The 21,654-nt window shown below is 30.3% G+C and overlaps 1 protein-coding gene across 1 annotated transcript in view; it reads right to left on the bottom strand.

Moving 5' to 3' along the window:
- Nucleotides 1–21,413, bottom strand: part of LOC111618838 (laminin subunit gamma-1-like) — a 57,537-nt gene extending 36,124 nt beyond the window's left edge. The window contains exons 1-3 of the mRNA XM_023360437.1: nt 20,899–21,413; nt 17,445–17,746; nt 2,543–2,673 (exon numbers count right to left, since the gene is read on the bottom strand). Of these exons, the coding sequence (XP_023216205.1) occupies nt 2,543–2,673; nt 17,445–17,746; nt 20,899–21,340 (875 nt within the window). The 5' untranslated portion in view covers nt 21,341–21,413. The remainder of the gene's footprint in view (nt 1–2,542; nt 2,674–17,444; nt 17,747–20,898) is intronic.
- Between the last annotated feature and the right edge of the window lie 241 nt (nt 21,414–21,654).

Raw genomic sequence — 21,654 nt, 5'->3', positions numbered from 1 at the left:
TAAGAGCAGTTGTACTCAGAACAATTTTCTGAAGAATAATTTAACTGCAATATAAAAGCTTACATCAGTTATATGCCAAACGATTGCCAGATTAAATTGGGTTACTTTACTATAAGTTTGTTTGCTGATATTCAGCTGTATAACTAATCTAAATTTTGGTCATTGTGAATGGGTACATTGGTAACAAGATCAACTAATCTAGATACTCTCACTGATCAAAAACATTATGCACCAAGGAGGTATTAGAATTGAATGACACTTTATCAGTATAAAATATAATGATAATGGTAATAAGTGATTACAACATCATAACAAAGGGACAATTTCCTGTAAAACAACAGTACAATTTAAAATATATTGTAATGCTTATAGAATTCTTCTACATTGTGGATAACAGAAAAGGTGTACAATTTAAAGAAACCTTTAGTATCTTGCCTGGATGCATGTAGTGACAGCAGCATCACTTGAGATGTGTGGAATATGGATAGATCAGATGACACCATCAGAGAGGATGATACCAAAATAATTCTCTATAAAATTTTAACATTTCAGCAGAAATTTATTATTTTAAAAATAGCCCTGTAGTTAATTATAACAAATAGCCCTGTAGTTAATTTTTTTTGGTAAGCCAAGCTTACATGTATCAATATCCTTACAATGCTAAAACTCTATGTTAATTTACTTTTAAAATCTTTTAATCCATTCCAGTCAAAGCTGTCATTATTACCAAATTGCAATAAAAATATAAAGGTATTATATATTTTACAAATATAATACAATTACAAAAAAATAAATGCAAATACACATAGGCTGTGCATATGATATTATAATTTAAAGGTATAATTTTAATTTTGCTATTTACATTATTGTCATTACTTTCAGTAATGTATAGGAATTGTGATTTATAAGTAACATTATTACATACAAAAACATTACTAAGGATCCTGTATTTACTGATATGAAAAGAGATCCATTGAGTGATACCATGAGTTACCACACTGGGTTATACCAACCCTCAAAATGGTGCTGTATGGAGATATAGTTGAGCATGGTGGCATACAGACACCATATACTATCCTGAAACAAATTTACCCACTAATGTTGCAATTGTTGCTCAAGATCCCTCATACGTGTAGATGGCTAGAGCTGATGCCCCGTCTGGTCTCACAAGTAGTCAATGGATGACAAATCTGGAGACAAGAAAGGCCAAGCACATGACAGACATTCCTGAGAAACCCTAGCTACATGTAGTCAAACATTATCTTGCTGAAAAATGGCTGTTTGCCTTTTCAGCAAGATAATTTATGCATGATGCTTGACAGTGCAGGATTTCCTGAACTGCAAATGGTAATAAGTGATTACAACATCATAACAAAGAGACAATTTCCTGTAAAACAACAGTACAATTTAAAATATATTGTAATGCTTATAGAATTCTTCTACATTGTGGATAACAGAAAAAGTATTCAATTTAAAGCAATATACCCTTATACAATTATTACGGGGACCAACTGTCAGGTGAAATAGCTCTCCAAACCAGCAGCCAACAGTGGAGATAATATGCCACTCAACACTAATGGCAAGCACTCACTAGTTGTCCTTCATACACTAATGTGGTAGTCATCCATTCCCAAACAGAACTAGGATTTGTATTTCTCATTAAAGATGACATGTTATCAGTCCATACTTCTCTGTCATGGCACCACTGCAAATGAAACTGATGTTGAGGTGCTAAAAGCAGGATATGTAGTTGTCATGCATGCAAATTTGCTTCTGACAGTTGCCTGCCTATGGTACAGGAGGAGACAAGGTTCTGTTAGTGAAGTTTCCATTCATCTATGAATGGTAAACAAAAATGTTCATGCAGCTGTTTGTACTAGTCTCATGATAAGATGATCATCTTTCCTAGTAGTCTATCTAGGATGTCCAGAATCTGCCAACTTCCACAAGTCCAATACCCCAACACCTCTTCAGTCAGGTCATAATGCCCAAATAATAGTCAATTCAACTAACCAGCAATCCTGTTTCCTTCAGCTTGACAACATAGCCTTCCTAAATTCAATTAGCTATGCCTAATGTCTTTGACTGCATTGTACAGGCATACCTGGCATTCAAAGACAATAGATACACTGAAATTTCTGAACAAATTGAGCCTCTGCAAGTCTTTTTATAGGATATGGATGTAGCAATTTTAACAGTACTTTAGTGAAATTACCTGGCTTGCAATTGGACAATAGCTGTAATCATTTACAGTACAATTTTTTTTCTTTATTGAAACTTCATTTCTTGATGTTGTATGCAAAGCGTCATCAATATATATATACTTTTGATATAAATTATACTCTTCAATAAATTAAAAAGCTTAAATTTATATAAAAGTATAAATGAAATTATACTTTTATTATTTAAAATAAATATTAATGCTTTACAAATGTCTACGGCAAAATTCTTACTTTAAAAAAAGTTATAAAATGCAAATTATTGATATATTATCATAAAATATACTTTAAAAAAATTAAATTTTGAATTTTTGATTTCTTACCTTCCTCCAACCGCAAAATCTGAAATCGCATAATAATAGGATTTCAAAACTTTCGGATCTCCAAAAATTTCATCACCAAAAGTATTCATTCTATCCAATGTAATTCGAATAGCAGTTGCTGTAACCCATTCCTAAATAATTTGAAAACTATTATNATCACTGGACTTTAGAAAATACATAGCCACAGAAAACACCATTATATTGTTTTCAACATTTAAAAATAATTAACATATCTTAGAAGACATGCCATTACATAAGCAGACATTCCAATGTAGAACATTAACAGAACTGAAGCAGACTTATCAAAGGAGCCATTTGTGAAAATGAAAAATGAGACCAGAATTGTATTTAAAGAAATGTTTTTTCAAGTATTTAAACATTATCCTATCTTGGATTTTATTAAATTGCTTTATTTAACTCAGACACAAAAATTACAACATTAATTCTTTTTCAATTTATCTTATGTAATAGCTATCATATATTTCATATCTAATCTTTACATAACATGTTTCCATAAATTACAATTTTAACTTTAAATTTATGTTTATGACTTAACAAAAGTTCTAACTTGAAATTCTATGAAATCATGGCATAATATATATGCTCGTGTTCGAAATTAAAGCAACACACACAAACGTATATGGCAAAAACACAGAAATGAACAACCCCTCCATTGAATTAATCATCCAAATACCTTCTCTGAGGCATGCCTAATAAGCTACTGATGTATCAAGAAGACTTCCTCACAGTTAGCAATCCTAGCAGATAATTGTCAGAAACAATTTTGCTGTATACAGAAAATTGTTTCAGAATGCTTTACATTTTGTCGCACAGGTGTGCCTCATTTCATTACACTTATGTTTTATGATGGCACTTTGCTGATTTATGTTTGTTGCTTTAATTTTGGAAATCAGTATGTGTATATACTGTAAATAAATATCTAAATATATAAAATTACTTGTCCTGACTGACTGAGTGATTGACTGATTGATTCATCATTGCCCAGAGCAAACCGCTGAAACTAAAGAGGTGAAATTTGGTACACAGTTAGGGTATGTCATGAAAATGCACACTAAGAAGGGATTTTTCTAAATTCCCCCGTGGGGGGAGAGGAAGAGGATTAAGGCTTAACCTGAAGAATGGCTTCTACTGTAATATTTTAGATGCGATTTTTTGTTTTCAACTACGTTTAGTCTTCATTGCATACTCAGGTGTATTAAATTGATAACATTTCAGATATTGTTATAAGTATTTTTATATATTTTGATTTTTTAACCAAATGTTCGAACTGTTTTAAATTCAAATTTGTTATTGCATATTGGTTCGATTATAGAATGATTGTAAATGTTCCAAAAAATAGTTCGTTTGATTCTCAGCGATTCTCAGCAATTCTCAGCAGTAGGTGTTACATAACAATTACTATGGTTGTTGAAATACTGAATATAAATGGGGTTTGCTTGCAAAATCCACGCGGGCAAAGTTGCAGGTAACAGCTAGTATGTATATATAAAACCAAAAATGAAAAGCATTTCATACAGTCAAGAAAGTGAAAGCTGAAAAGCAAATAATCATAAATCATTTATTTGTATATACAGTACTGTATATATAAGTTATACACAACTCTTACTTTCTATTATAACTGTATGTTTTTTTTAAGTTCTTTTAAGTTTTTATAATCACTGTACAGTGTCATATAGTGTTAATCTCAAGTTACAACATTCGATTTATAAGAAACAGGATAGTTTGTTTAACAAAGGCTTTCTAGTAATTAAGTTATAAAAGCTGAGATCTACTGAATATATGACTATATCCTAGACATTTTTATACCTATTAATGCTCCTTCAAACAACAATTTTATTCAAATTTGAGTGTCTATGTCCAAAATATAATTCACACTTACAATACAGCATGTAAAGATCTTTGCAAAGTTTGTTGCCAATTTTATAGGGTATAATTTGTTTAGATAACAGCGTCATTTATTATAGACCAGTACAAACATTATTTCTTATTAGTAATTATTTTTTTTTAATTTTAAATTAAACAATTTAGAATAAATAAATATCCAGATTTGGATTCTCTATAAAATTTTAACATTTCAGCAGAAATTTATTATTTTAAAAATAGCCCTGTAGTTAATTATAACAAATAGCCCTGTAGTTAATTTTTTTTGGTAAGCCAAGCTTACATGTATCAATATCCTTACAATGCTAAAACTCTATGTTAATTTACTTTTAAAATCTTTTAATCCATTCCAGTCAAAGCTGTCATTATTACCAAATTGCAATAAAAATATAAAGGTATTATATATTTTACAAATATAATACAATTACAAAAAAATAAATGCAAATACACATAGGCTGTGCATATGATATTATAATTTAAAGGTATAATTTTAATTTTGCTATTTACATTATTGTCATTACTTTCAGTAATGTATAGGAATTGTGATTTATAAGTAACATTATTACATACAAAAACATTACTAAGGATCCTGTATTTACTGATATGAAAAGAGATCCATTGAGTGATACCATGAGTTACCACACTGGGTTATACCAACCCTCAAAATGGTGCTGTATGGAGATATAGTTGAGCATGGTGGCATACAGACACCATATACTATCCTGAAACAAATTTACCCACTAATGTTGCAATTGTTGCTCAAGATCCCTCATACGTGTAGATGGCTAGAGCTGATGCCCCGTCTGGTCTCACAAGTAGTCAATGGATGACAAATCTGGAGACAAGAAAGGCCAAGCACATGACAGACATTCCTGAGAAACCCTAGCTACATGTAGTCAAACATTATCNTAGAAGATACTTCAATGAGCAATATTGCATCTAATCATTATTGAAGTTTCTTCTAAGGTGATTCCCAAACTTTTTCAAGCTACCAATCTCTTGGTTCCATAAACTTATAACCAACACCTCCCAACCCATTTTCCTTTGTGTGAGAAAGGCTTAGAAGTATTCTTAGAAAACTTTTCTATGAACCTCACACTTTGTGTTCTAATTAAACATTGTTCTTTATATCTGGAAACCACTAAAAGCAATGTTTCTTCTTACCCGTTTTAATGGAGAAAAGGAAAAGGTGCCAGTGAAGCCTCACCTATGGTCGCTGTTCAGTCAGGACCATGCCTCCAGTGCCCCTTGTCACTCCTTGCTTATTTTCATCCCCCAGATTTACTCACTGCTCCCGAGGGGGCAGTAGTGCCCACTTTGGGAACCACTGGTTTATATCTCCTATAATTAGCCAAATGTCCTGTAAGTACTGTACTTGGGATTTATCATTTATTGGAAATATTATAATTATTTGCTATAAGACATTTATATCTGACAAAACCTATTTACGCAAACTGAATATTAGTTTGGAGCTATCTATCTGTTATAATCATGTCAAAGACAACTAGATTTTAATATATTTTCTCAATAGTTCTATATTTTAATAAATCTTTTATGCTCTCTGAACTATTAGTATTAACAATTTGAGCATAATCCATATACTATTAAGCACCAGCTTAGGAAAATTCTAAGTTCACATAGGGTATTTCCACATACTGTTATAAATCAAACTCTAACTACTGAGATTGTATTCCTAGAAATTTTTGGAAATTAAAATTCTGCTTATATATAATATATGCTTGAATGGCCAATAAAAAATCATGAGAATTAAACACAGATTTCATACACTCGTATTACAAAATTTATACCAGTCATAACAGCGGGAAGTTATAAAACAAGCAGTAGTAATAAGTTAAACAAGAAAATAAACTTGATTTCAATCATTCATTATTCTCAAATCATTATTGAAATTTAATCTTAATATAAAAAATAACTTTTTTTCTTAACTCTTTCTGTTTTGTTATCCTACGAAATGATTTAATAACTAAACCTGTTTTGAAACTCGGAAGTGTAAAGTCCTCTCGGATTCGCAAGAGAAAAAATAAATTCAGAATTTTGTGAAGTGAAAATTAAATTAAATATCTGCTCTATTTATATCTTAATTTTCAATAGAAATTAAGTAGCTATCTTACTATCTTAAAGTTCATTCATAAATAATTATCATTCACATTTAATTCATTCATATGTAGCATCAACACTGTTGGATTTTGAATATGCAACATATGTTTTACGCCCACATCCAACTAAAACCACAGGATCTCTGTGGGAAGAAATTAATTCAATTATATAAGAAATTATTTTAAATTTTAAACAATCTTATTCGTTTATTTAAGTTTAATTATAATAATAAATACTACTCTTTTTAAGATTAATTTTATACTAATCTTGATTTATATTGAATTTAATGCAAGATATTTAATTATATCCTTGGTTTATATAAATTAGATTTTGTATTCTGATGATAAAAGGTATATCGCATAACTGTTTGAGTGATACAAGCATCTCTTTCCTCATGTTTTATACTCAGACTACAGAAAGGGATTATATCCATAAAAAATGTGGCATAAAATCTTCTTGATCCTGTTTTATATTCTACGTAAAGAGGCTAAGACACCACAGAAAAATACCCGTGGCCACTTATATTTAATTAAAAATTAAATAGAAAATATTACATTACTGTTCGGAATCATATCCGAAAACTCTTTTGGTCATTCTTTGAACATATTTTATACTTAAACAGACTATAAAGAAGAATTATATTAATAAAAAATGCATTATAAAATTGTTTTAATCCTATATTATGTTCTGTGTAAGGATAACTCCTATGAAAAATATATGCGAGCGTTTTTATTTAATTGAAAATTAAACGGGGACAACCGAGGAAATTAAATCCTAACTGTAACCCTATGTACGCTCCTTAATATTCAAATGCAGTTATTTGAATATTATACTAATTAAAAATGACTTACATACAACTACACAACTTTATACTATTTAAAACATCGAAAATTCTTTTAATACGTGTTATTAAGTTCTATCCTTCAGAATCCAAATAATGTATTTACAAAGCTTGTAATAGTCATAAATATATAATTTATTACATAGAATTACAAAAATAGAGGTCAACTGGACTGGCTTGTCATTTAAACTGTGTTCCTGCTTAATACAAAAAACAAAAAAACAGCATTAACAACAAAATTAATTTTATTATTAGCCTCATTTAGTTAATGACAGTTTGTCCAAGAGTTTTTTAAATCTATATTTATTTAATTATAATAAATATAACTTTTTTATTGACATTCATTGTAATTTAATAATTGTTCTTTTATAAAATTTTCATTATCATAGAACTGTCATTTTAAATATTTAAAAATTTATAACATAAGAAAAATATTTCTTTCTTATTAGTTTAGATTTTAATTAGGAATGTATTAATAACTTTTAAATATTAAATTTAATGATTTTAATTTTAAATTATTAACATCAAAAACAGTTTTCTAGTTCAAACTTCAATGTGATCTAAAAGTGAACACTTTACATTGCTTTAATATGGATTATAAAATATACTTTTTGTATAATTAATTGTATTAATAAAGTAATAAAATATGATAAATTAATAATTGAACAACTCCTATTCTTAATTAATTAAAGAACTCTAAAATTTGGTACTATATTAAAAAGAAATCCAGCAAAAAAGTTAAAACTGTGGTACCATCTGTTATGAGATTTTATTAAAAACCTTTTTATATTATTAATTATTAAAAAAATAACAATCAAAAGCTTAATTTTGAAGCTAGAGATAAGTTTTATAAAAAAAAAAAACTATAAATGCTGATAACAAATAAAATCTTCATTAAGTCTATGCTCACTTGAGATACTCTATCTATCTCCCCACCCCTTGACCTTTACCCATCAAAATTTAATAGCATCTATGCCCCTGATTACACAAATATCCCTGCAAAAGTTCAGAAATTTCAACAAAATACACAGAAGTTATTAAGCTTCAAAGTGGGTGAACAAAATGTGCCCCTCGCACAAATAAACATCTGTATATAGAGAAAAAACCCATAACTTTTTTGTATTTCTCAACATTTCAAGGTCTCATGAGTTGAAAAATGTAAAAATCTTGGGGGGTCGATTTTTGACCAATTGCCGTACTTTCCTTCTGTTATATATAACAGCTGGGAAAGTAATTCAACAAATAAACTTGTAATGTGAGGAAACCAATAGATTTATTTAGAAAGAAATATTTCTGGACCTATTTGGTATATCATCAACTCTTCACGCAGAATTTAGAATAATTACAAAATATAATTGATAGTTGAATTTAGAATAATTTACATTTAAAATTTTTATATCGAACAAAATTTAAAATAGAGTTTAAATTTAACAGTTGGGATTAGAACAATTTAAATATGAAATTCTAGAACATGTTTCTTTTCAAATAAATTTATTGGTTTCCTCAACTTAGCAATTTATTTGTTGAATTTTGTTAATTAAAATTATTATTGTACAGCATTACTTTGATTTATATGACTATGTATTGTAATGTTAATAAATCGTTCTATCATAAAGGCATCATATACTGTCATTGGATGTCTTTGTGGTATAGAAACTGGCATGTATTATTATCTTGAATAATATTTGTACTTTGAAGTATTCTTTTAACCATGACATTCACTAAAATACCGTATTTACTCGCATGTAGGACGAGGTGTGACTTTGGAGATCAAAATAAAGAAAATTAGATTTATTAATACAATTCTAATTTTATTTTGTTTTTTAATCACAAGTAAAATATCAAATGAATGTAAACGCACACATTGTCCCACAAAAATTACTGGCATTTTAAACTTTAAGAAAAAAACTTGTAAAATCAACAAAATAATTTGTTCATGTAAAGCTGGACAATCGGGAACCTTTTTTTGCCAATTCTTAACAGTCGAATCCACTTATGAGTTTCTCTGAATTCTGATTTTTGAATAATCATCTGTTTTCATGTGGAAATGGATTAAAACTTATATCATGCTTCTATGTGATTTTGGAATTTCAGTCTGGAATTAAATTCAAAATTTTTGCTTTTCCTATTGCCTCGGCTGGTGGGCTAAACTAAGTGAGGGTATCAGTAGTGCCATCTGCTACTGGTAGTTAGGGTGTGCCACTCTATAGTGCACGAAATCTGGAATGGCCAAAGCAGCAGAAGAATCTACTATCAAAGATCAATGGTGTAATGGGCATGACAGCAAAGTAGGTGACATACCAAGGGCACATTCATGGCATACAAAGTGAAATGTGGCCAGTCACCGTGGAAGAGATTGGAGCCTCACCACGTATTCTCCACCATAGTAAACCATGAGAACCGCTACCACTAAAAGAATCAGTTATAGAGACAAGGTCGAGCCCCCTGCGAACTGTGTCTCTAATGTATGCTACAGGGAAGAGGAGTCATGTCCTGAGAATAGTAAGTTTGACTCTAATATTAGAGAATATGAAGAGACCATCTTAACCCCACTTGGGAGGATGATATCAGAAGTCCCCAAACTGAAGACCAGGAATGTACTACTTAACATAGGAACTTGGAATGTTAGAACACTGTATGAACTAGGAAAACTTGATAATCTCATTCAAGAAATAAAGTCAATGAGGCTAGATGTTATGGGTATTTGTGAAACAAGATGGACAGGCACAGGAATGATTTACAAGAATGAATATACAATGATGTACTCAGGAGTAGAGACACATGTAAATGGAGTAGCCATCATTATGAAGAATAGTATAGCAAGATCAATAAAAGGCTTCACTGCAGTCAATGATAGAATCATTGCAGTAAAGATAGCTGCTCAACCTTTAGACATTCTCCTAATCCAGGTTTATGCTCCCACAGCTGGACATGAGGAAGAAGATGTTGAGATATTCTACGAAAATCTGAAGGAATCGGTGGAAATGGCAAAATCAAATGATATAATCATAGTTATGGGCGATTTTAACGCAAAAGTGGGCAATGAGAAGATATCGGAATGCATGGGCCAATATGGACTTGGTAAGAGAAATAAAAGAGGAGATAGACTCATTCAGTTTTGTGAGGAAAATAAGTTGATAATCACCAACACCCTGTTTAAACATCCAGCAAGAAGAGTGTATACATGGAAAAGTCCAGGGGACATATACAGGAATCAAATAGACTTCATTTTGATAAAGGAAAGATTCAGAAATATTATAAAACAAGCCAAGTCATATCCTGGAGCAGATATTAATTCTGACCATAACCCAGTTGTAGTGAAAGCAAAAATTAAACTAAAAACCTGTAAGCAAAAGATTGTATCAAAGAAGTTAAATTCAGCAACACTAAAGGAAGAGAACATAAAAATAAAATTTAATGAAGAATTCAATAGGGAGATCAATAAGAATAAAATAATTAAAGAATATAATCAATCAATAGAGGATATTAATGAAGCATGGAATGCCTTTAAGAAATGTATAAGTAGAGCTGCTAATAATAACATCCCAGAGTACAGTAGGAAAATTAGCAAGCCTTGGATGACTGATGAAATTCTAACAATGATGGAGAATAGGAAAAGTTTGAAAAATAAACCAGGTTATAAGAATTTAGCAAGATCTATAAAAAGAGAGTGTAGAAAGGCCAAAGAAGAGTGGCTTAACAAAAAATGCGAAGAAATTGAAAGTTTGGACAAAGAAAATAAAATAAAAGAACTCCATGAAAAAATCAGAGAAGTAACTTTTAAGAAACGGAATTTTCAGGCACATGGTATAAGAGATTTAAACGGGAAAATAGTCTTGGAGACAGAGGAAATAATGAAAAGGTGGTATGAGTATGGAAAGGAATTATTCCAAGGCGACAGGGAGAAGATCGAGTCTCCCAGGGAGTTAGAAGGTCCTCCAATACTCAAATGGGAAGTTGTAAAAGCCATTGGTAAACTTAAACCCAGTAAGGCTGCTGGACCTGACAATATAGAACCAGAATGGATTAAAGCTCTAGATGATGGAGGAATCAAAACCCTGACTAAGTTATGTAACGACATCTATGAACTGGGATACCTTCCTGAAGACTTCAAACAGTCAATATTTGTTCCAATCCCCAAAAAATCAAAAGCAATTAAATGTGAGGAGTTTAGAACCATAAGCCTAATTAGTCATGTGGCAAAGGTTCTAACTTATATCTTGTTAAATAGAAACAAGGGAAGATGGACAGAAGGCATTAGTGAAACACAAAGTGGATTCCAGGAGAATAAAGGAACAAGAGAAGGTATTTTCAACCTGAAAACTATTATTGAAAGATATAGGGAAAAACAGAAGAATATTTTTCTCTGTTTTATAGACTATACAAAGGCATTTGACAATGTGAAACATGATTACCTTATTAGATGTCTAGTAGAAAATGGTATGGATGGAAAGGATGTCAGATTACTTGCCAATTTATACTGGGGACAGAGGGCTACAATAAGGATTGGCAAAGAATGTTCGCAAAGCTTCCCAATTCAAAAAGGAGTTAGGCAAGGTTGTGTGCTGTCTCCAATTTTGTTCAATCTTTATACAGAAAGAATTTTCAGTCAGGTGAAAGATCTAAAAGGAGTTAACATAGGGGGCAGAAATTTCAATAATCTTAGGTATGCTGATGACACTGTGCTATTGGCAGAAAGTGAAGGAGATCTAATGATACTGATTGAGGAAATTACAAACTTGAGCAATCAACTCGGACTAACACTGAACTGCAAAAAGACCAAAACTATGATCATTTCCAATGAAAAAGAAACTCCAAGATTAAATATTAAAATCAGAAACAGTAAACTGGAGCAGGTCAAAAGTTATGTCTATCTGGGATATATGATTACAGATGATGGAAGGAGTGATAAGGAAATTGGAAGAAGGATTGGAATTGCAAGGACTGCATTCACAAACATGAAACAAGTGCTGACTTCAAGGGAAATTAGTATAAAAACAAGAATTAGGTTGGCAAAATGTTATGTTTGGTCAACCCTGCTTTATGGAGCAGAGTGTTGGACAATGAATGCAAGTAATGAAAAGAAATTAAAGGCATTTGAAATGTGGATGATTCGGAGAATGCTGAGAGTTTCTTGGAAGGCAAGAAGAACAAATGAAGATATCCTGGCAATTGCAAACCAGAAAAGGACCTTATTAGAAGTAGTAAGGAAAAGAATTGTGAGATATCTGGGTCATGTTATGCGACACAACAGCCTACAAAAACTATTACTAGAGGGAATGATAGAAGGGCAAAGAGGTAGAGGTAGGCCAAGAAAGAACTGGTTCAGCAACATCAGGAATTGGACATACTTAACGTATGAAGAGTGCTCAAGAGAAGCACAAGATAGGTCATGGTGGCATGAAATGGTTGTCAACCTCCTGACAGGAGAAGACACATAAAGAAGATTGCTAATCACCTTTACTCCCAACAATATATAAGAACAATTCAAATGATCCAGATAAAACACTTATGTTTTTAAATACAAGAGGGTAAGCATCCAGTAAAAAATGTGAATATACGGTTCACAAAAATTATTTGCAAAAACGCAAAGAATCTTTCACTCAAGTGTATTAGACAATCTAGGAATTTGAAGCTGTTATAAATGAATAAAAACCTCATCTTATATGCGAGTAAATACGATAATTATTTCCCACCTCAATTTCTTTTACAGTACACTTTTTTCATTATTTCATGCATGCCAATTGTTTGTTCCATATTACACATCCTAAGAAATGATCGCATTTGTTAACATAACAAAATACACAGGAGAATCTTTTTCTTATTATTAATATGTCTTACGTATGCTCCATTAAATACATTAGTAATTTTTTATATCGTTTGTTACATTTTTATTTTTTAAGGGAACTGGATGTCACCAAGAAAAATTAAAACTACATCAAAATAAATTCTAGGGAATGTTACACATTTGTCTAAACACTACAAAGAAATACAAAAACAGTAATTTGTTACACAATATAAATTATGTTACGTTATGGCTTTTTAATGGTACAAAGTCTTTCATTAACTTTTTAGCAATGTTAAATGATGCCCATTTGTTTATGATAACTCAACAAGAAAATTTCTGCAAAATAACATATATAATGTGTATAGAAAACCAAGTCTTCATTATACTGTACAGTACGTATGGAAACTGTCAATTAAAACTATTTTTATAGTCTAGTCTGTACTATCCATACTTAACATTTTAAATACTCGAATGTACAATAGAAACTGTCATCATTATATAGTTTATAAAAATCAAAATTTGCATGGTAAATGTATTACATGTAGTAGCCTATGCCCAATCCTTTACATTTGGTGTTGCATTATAACTTGTCTGTTAATGTCATCCCAAAAACAAGTTTATGCTATTGAACTACAGTATATTACCATTGAAATGAACCCAAATTTTTTATGAAAAACAATTAACTAATTTATTTTATTTTCCTAAGTCATTTGAGAACATTAGTTTAGAATGACCCCAATGTGATTTATGGATTTATGTGTTTTAGTCTGACAAGATTTTACTCTTAATCTCAATTAATTTTTCCAAAATATTCTTCTGCCTCTAAATTACAAGACAAAGCTGTTGCTGATAAAAAGTTTAAATAAGATTACTCCACAGGTGTTGAGTTACCTCAGTTCGGTTTGTCTACAATGTGATTTATTGTTCAATTATTTTTGACTGCTGCAGTGGAATCTTACATTATTAATTTTCATAAGCTTGCAAAACCCAAATAGATTCCTCCAAGATTCATATCTACAATCAAACCTTGTTATAGTTCAATATAATCAAACTACTCTTGTAAAACACCAATGAATAGTTATTTTCCCTAAAAATATTAGACACATGTTAAGTATCTGAATTGCTAAATGTTAATTTTTTATGAGAATAACATTGTTATCATGTTACATGTATATAAATCTCTCAATCATCTGCTTTTGTACAGACAATTAGCTTTTTGAGAGTACTGTCAGTACGTCTATATTGTTAGGCATTTGTCCACTTTTTCACCGATGCTTCCAATTATCAATCTTTAAAAGCAATTTTTTGTTTTATACTTTGTTTTAATAATCAAAATTTTTCTTGAATTTTTTCAGCTATTTGGATAGTTTTCTTTCGAAAAATATAATAGCTTTTTTGACATACATTGGATGGCTTCTTTCTAATTGTCTTTAAGAGCTTGAAACCTGCAAAAGTTTTGCTAAAAATTATACAAAATGTTAAATACTTGCTATTAATTTCTTTGTATGGCAATCCATATTTTAAAAACTCTGCAACATATTTCCTTTTTCTTCTAATTGTTATTTTTGGACAATTTGTTTTCTTCGTATATTAGAATGACATTGTTAATAAACATACAAATCCACTAATCCTTTGTTTATTGATTGTAATTGACAATAAATTGAGGGTTGTCAATATTTTTAAAGAATTTTTAATCAAAGGATTAAAGCCTGGACTCCACATTACCTGAATCTGCAATGAAATTGTAAAACTAACAGCCAAACTGACAAAATTTTCAGTTTTAGAACATTCATTTGGACAGAAACAAGACCAAAAATAGTGTTAAAAATTATTTAACTTTTCTGTTTTCATTCCACTTTTCTGTTGTACTGCAACCAATAAAAATGCATAGATTTGTAATGCTTAATCACATACAATAGTTACCTGTAATTTGATTTTTGTAATGGTAAAAAGTTTGATACACTGCACAGAGATCCTGAAGTTATAAAATGTTTTAAATAGGAAACAAAGCAGAGCAGAAACATAAAGTATACAGGGATTACAGAACTGACTAACAGGTGGCACATTTCTGCATAACATTCATTTTGATCAAGTTAAAACCTAAACGTAACCGAAAAAGAAAACTCTACGTTTCAGTTGTTTCCGAGTTTCTCTGTTTTCAGGTGATGTGGCATCCAGGCTTAATGTTTAAGAAAAAGTGCAAATGGGTGACCACATAAGAAGAATTGGTAACATCACTTTATGGTCACAACCCTATATTTGAAAATCACTGTTATACACTACTGTGTTAATATAACAGTTCAAAATGATTAAAAGTATAAAATGGATAAAATAAAATAAATTATTAAATAAGATTATCATTTCTGTACATCTTGCATTAGAGAATCCCAATAAAATTGTTAAATCACCATATTTTTATTAAAATTTTGGCTGTTAGCTTTTTCTGTCCATGATACCAGCTGTTTTCAAAATTACAGGTTGAGAACTCCGCATATACAGTATAACTTTCACATTTCTCAAAGACATTATGATTATTATTTACAATAAGTACTTAATTTTAATTGCTTGAGTACTTACTCAAGCAATTAAAAGTAAGTTTATTTTGTTTATTTATCTTCTATAAAAATTTAACATCGTAAACAATTTAATTTCAATTTAAATTTAATATAAGTAGTGTTAAGTTTCACATATATATCATGTATAGTTATGTGATATAGGTATACGTGTTACATATAGTTACAGAAATCAATTCCTTCTTTAAAAAGTTTAGAAATGTAACAAAAATTTATCAGCTTATTATATTTTATCTAAATGCTACGGTCAAAATCAAATGAATATTCTGTTGTTCAACTTTAACCATTCAAATTTTGAGTTGAAGCATTTTGATGAAGCATCTTACTATAATAAAACTACAGTTGATAACTATAACCCCCTATAACACTGTTGATAATTCCGTTTTATATGAATTCCAAGTTGTACGAGTCACTTAAATTTTACAAATACGTGTGCTGGGCTGTGAACAGCTCATGTATTTGTAAAATCTAAGTGACTCGTACAACATGGAATTCATATAAAACGGAATTATCAACAGTGTTATAGGGGGGGTTATAGTTATCGACTGTAGTTTTATTATAGTGTTATAGGGGGTCGACTGTAATGGTTTGTTAAAATATGGCTTTCATATCAAGCTGGAAAATTTCTATTAAATTATTAAATAGTCTTATTATGTGGTGTTCCATCAAATTTAAATACACTGAGAAAAGGTTAAAAACCTTCTTGTAACCTTCTTTACTGGAGAAATATCAATGACTCACAAAACCTTTGAATATCCAGTAAAATTATTTAATTGAAATAACGAATGTTTTCTACCTTAATATTCGGTCTTCATCAGGTTTTACAATAATCTCAGCATTCGTAAAACCTGATGAAAAACGAATATTAAGGTCGAAAGCGTTCGTTATTTCAATTAAATAATTTTACTGGATATTCAAAGGTTTTGTGAGTCATTGATCAAATTTAAACTTTTAATCAATACACACTGAAAATTTTAATAACATAAATACAATTTTTACACTTCCTAATGTCATAAAATTCAATAACTATTTCTCCAAAGATAATTTAGAGAGGTTCAAAAGCTTTCGGAATGTAATTACTAACAAAAATACTTCAATAAAGCATATCTGATCGTACTTCTCATGTTTATTTTATTGTTTAAACAATAAAGTTTAAAATTTATTAATTAAGATTTAGGAATTAAAATGAAAATTTCTAAAAACATGTCATAAAATTTATTAAATTATAAAACAAATTTTCACTTATATAAAAATTCGAATATGAACTTTATCATTTACATTTCAATGACTTGCTACATTTATTTTTGGTTATCTCAAATGTGCTAATATAGGCAAATTTTATGTATTTTTAGCCTGTTCAGTAGTTTAATGGCTACATATTGAAACAATATTTAAATTCTTTTAATTAAATTTGATACTTTTTAAGTTTTATAGTTTAATTTTCATTCCTAAAAAGGAATTATTTACTTAAAAATCTATCACAAAATGATAAATTATATAGTAATCATATCCTGTTTATAGAACTTATATTTATTTAGTTTCCTCCATTTATCACATAATGAATTATGCAAATATGTCATAATAATAATAATAAAACTTAAGTTTTTTAGTTACATCCTTCCAAATACATATATATTTATATACCAATAGTATCATTATTTATAGAATTTAAGTACTTACTTGCAAGACGGGACTTTGTTCAAACATATAAGCACTCGGTCGTCCTTCCAACGTGCTAAAAGCCACATTTCCTGCAGAAAGCGGAGAAATGTCACTGAATTCCGACGTACATAATGCCTTAGTTTCGTTTTCTCTGACGACGTAGGAACCTTCGGATATACCATACGTCGATTTACAAGTAGCACTATAGTATTGATAGGGTATCCATTCACCATCTTCTGTAGTTCTTTTATAGATAGCGAAGCTTTCGGGTCTGCTCGAATGAAATTTTAATCGAACGTACGTGATATCAAATGATTTTCCTGAAGCAAAAAAAGGGAGAATTTTACGATCTCTGATATAGAATAATTTAAGTCATGCATCGTAATTGAGCCAAAAACTTATTCAGAGCACTTTTTAGTATTAAAGAAATATATAAAAACAGCTAGATAATATCTTCTCATAGAAAATATATAAAGGATTTCATATGAATATTAAACATCATAAATGTTTAAATATAAATCAAATATCATCATATCTTTTAAATTATATTCATGCAATTTTTAATACAATTATCTTTTAAATGTTGGAATTTCTTGGATAAAGTCATACAAACACACTTTCATACATTTTTAACTAATTAATATCAAAATTTTGCCTATATTCAACTATATATAGGCTAAATTTTGATGTTAATTAGTTAAAAAATAGCTAAAATAATCTTAAAAATTCATATTTGGTTTATTTTTAGTATTAACATTCAAGCATTTGCTATATCATATATGACCGCAACTTCTGAAGCAGGGACTACTATAGAAATTACAAGAAATATCAAGAATAGTTGACTATTAAATTTAAATTTTACAATAATTTTTTTCTCTACTTATGTTCTCCTTTAAATTATTTACTCGTTAAGTCCCGATAAGCTTAATAAGAGACTAGCCATTGTATATATTCAATATGTACACTTTGAGCGAGGGAGAAGGTTTATGAAAAGTACATCAAAGTACAGTACATGACAGGAGGAAAGTGGTTAAAGTAATGTTTACATGGACTTTTTTTTAGTGGTATTAGTGGCATACAAATTTGTTCTTGTAAGCTTAATTACTAATTGTATGAATAAATTATCAGTTAGGAAATATTTGCAAAACTTTTTTAAGTCATTTCTTTAATATCAGGTCCATAAACTATCGAAAATGTAATTAAAAGGGAGGAGATTCACCAAAAGCGCATCATTGTACACGGTAGAGGGGTCAAAAGTGTCTCAAAAAATGCGCACATAATTAACGGACGGTGGCCGAGTAAATACCCCATAAAAAACTTACAAAGCGAATACTCAAAACGTTAAAACAATTAAATTTTCCATATTTGAAGTAATTTTTATCAACTAATTTATCAATTTAACATAAGAAAACAGTAAAAAGTAATTAATATTTCTTATATCTTTTCACATCAGTAGATTAAAACCTATAATCTAAAACCACAATAAAAACATAAAATCCTAAATTTTAGCTTTAAAAGAAAAAAGAAGCTTAAAATTGATAAGAGAAAAAAATAAAAATAAAAGTTTAGCTTCCACTTCTCATTATCTCTGAAAATCTTGTAAAATAGACAGACAATATACAACATTGTAAAAGAATTATATAATTTATTTTATACAGTTTTAAAATATATAAATGGTTAAAATCATCAATGACAACTTGTAATAAATATGAAACATGTAACAAGACATTATAATTTTTCACTGACATGTGGGTGGAAATTTAATCCTTCAACAGGTTTCTCACACTATCATTCACCAGATGCTGGATGTAATATTAAAAAATTTCATAGAAAAAAGAAGAAGATTAAGCAATCTTCCGGATATATATATTCTTTTATCGATATCTAAATGGAATTAATGATAAAATTTTCCATTTATAAACAGCGTAACGAGCTCCAATTTATAACACATGGTGATTATATGGACACTCCTTCGAGGGCGTAATACTTCCTCATCCGGACTTACTACGATTTGTAATGATGGAATGTTAAGAAAAATCTTTATAAAGTAACTTTATAAAGTAATTTCGTTTATAAAATGTACTGTTTTGACCTCTGACATACGCGTTACGCTACTTTTTTTCTCCCCTCCCTTCCCATATAAACTAGTCGATCCCCCTATAACACTGTTGATAATTCCGTTTTATATGAATTCCATATTGTACGAGTCACTTAGATTTTACAAATACATGTGCCGGGCTGTGAACGGGTCACGTATTATAGGGAGGTCGACTGTTGTAATCTACTGCTTAGCGGGTGGTTCGTTACAGTTAATCGATCCCATTGATTATCCATTAAAGATGTATAATGAATACAGTTTATTATCTGATAAACGATGATTTTAATACAATTATACTTGATTATCCTTTTTTTCTTCTTCTTCTTTTAAAGTAATGGAGTGCGCGACGGGTCATTTCTATATTGTTTAGTTACTTTAAAGGTTTTGCTACGTGAAAATAGGATATGTATTTGTGTACATTTGACAAAAACACAATTTACTTTCTATTTTTGAGTTTAAACAGCTCCTACTTATGTTTATTAACGAAAAAAATATCATAATTTTTCCCTATTTTTGACACACGCGCCATTCTTTCCCCGGATACTAAAGATAAATTTGTCACTTTTTCTTAGTTTACATTAGACTTTTCGCGCCTAATTGTTAAATATATCGTAGGCGTATATTTTTAAATTTAATTGTAAACATTTGAGTATATATCCCTCTTCTTTTTTGCATATTAATATTTTAAAAAAATATCCTCTTTTCTACCTTATTTTAATTCTTAAAAAAAAACAAATAAGTGATTACAGGTGATAAACAGCGAAAAGAATCACTTATTTTTTTACTCACGATCCTGTCTGTAGATAGGAAACAACAAAAAGTAGCATCGGTTTTCTTTATTTTAGGGGGGGAATATCGCTTCATTTACAAGAGAGCAATCGTATTTTGTTTTTAAAGCAGGAACAGAAAAATCCTTTTTTTCATTGAACTGGGGCAATGACCTCACCCATTTTCTCAAAAATTCTGCAGGATCCTATTTCGCTGGTGTCTTGCCGATTATCCTTTATCGAAACACTACTTTACTACGAGCTTTCATTGTTTGTTAACACAGGAATAAAATTATATTCCCCTGTTAGAACGCTCTTACACTTTAATTTAAAAAAAAAAATTAATCTATTTATAGATCCTATCGTCATTTATACCTTATCCTACGCTTTCCTTTGTAGGATAAAGTCTTGGAATATCAACACGTTATCGCTACTATTTGTTAATGAATTCCATTCATACCAAAGGTTGTAGAATGAGAAACTACTGATAAGATTTGAGTTTCGAGTCGGCTTTAAATGACCCGAAGAACGACGTGTGTGGCCCACTGACATTAACAGAATAGGGGGGGGAGAGAAGGACATACAATAAATTGTCATTATAACTTACCTAGATTTAAAGTTAAGTTAACCCTGTTAGGATATTGTATCCCTTCGTACATAGTTTCACTCTGCCACCAAGTTTGATTATCATTGTTGTTAAAATCTGTCAGATAATCAGCTGGGTGTGCTAATGATGGGTTACCACTATCGCATAATTCGCAAGATTTTGTAGCACCCGTGGCACCAGTCTGTAAGCAATATTCGATAGGGCCCCGAGTGCCACATGTATTCGTTGCTTCTACTCTGATGTTAAAGGCTGCATTGACGAACTCTGGTATACATCTCTGTGGTCTTCTCTGATCGTCCACGCATCTAGTCTGTACGTTATGTCCTATATCGGTGGCTGACACTTCGTACTGGCAGCTAAAGTGACGAACGAATACCGTAATAATCAATAAAAACACACAACACAGATTCGAAGGCAACAACACGCTCGCTACTTTCGCCATTGCATCGACCCTACTAGTGTACGAGTGTTACACGAGCAGTTTAGAACCGAACGGAAATGCAAGGCGCTTACTGATTGGACGAAGGATGACCCTTTGCCGGGTGCTTCGTGACCTCTGTCATCTACTACTAGCGGTCCGACCAAATTTAGTGGTAGAGACTAAGTTAAAGCGTGTAGCGAAGGAAATAATATAAAAAAAAAGCGCTTCTCTAACACTACCGCATACTTATTAATTGTTTAATGAATAAGTACGAGTTGGTGTTTGTTCGTAGATTGAAACAAACGCCGTACAATTGACTTCCTAGTTTGGTTTAC

This window comes from Centruroides sculpturatus, unplaced genomic scaffold, assembly GCF_000671375.1.
Source record: "Centruroides sculpturatus isolate CEXI.00-Female unplaced genomic scaffold, Cexi_2.0 scaffold13, whole genome shotgun sequence".
Lineage (NCBI taxonomy): Eukaryota > Metazoa > Arthropoda > Arachnida > Scorpiones > Buthidae > Centruroides > Centruroides sculpturatus.
Note: the sequence above shows the minus strand (reverse complement) of the source record. Positions and strands in the feature narration are given on the sequence as shown.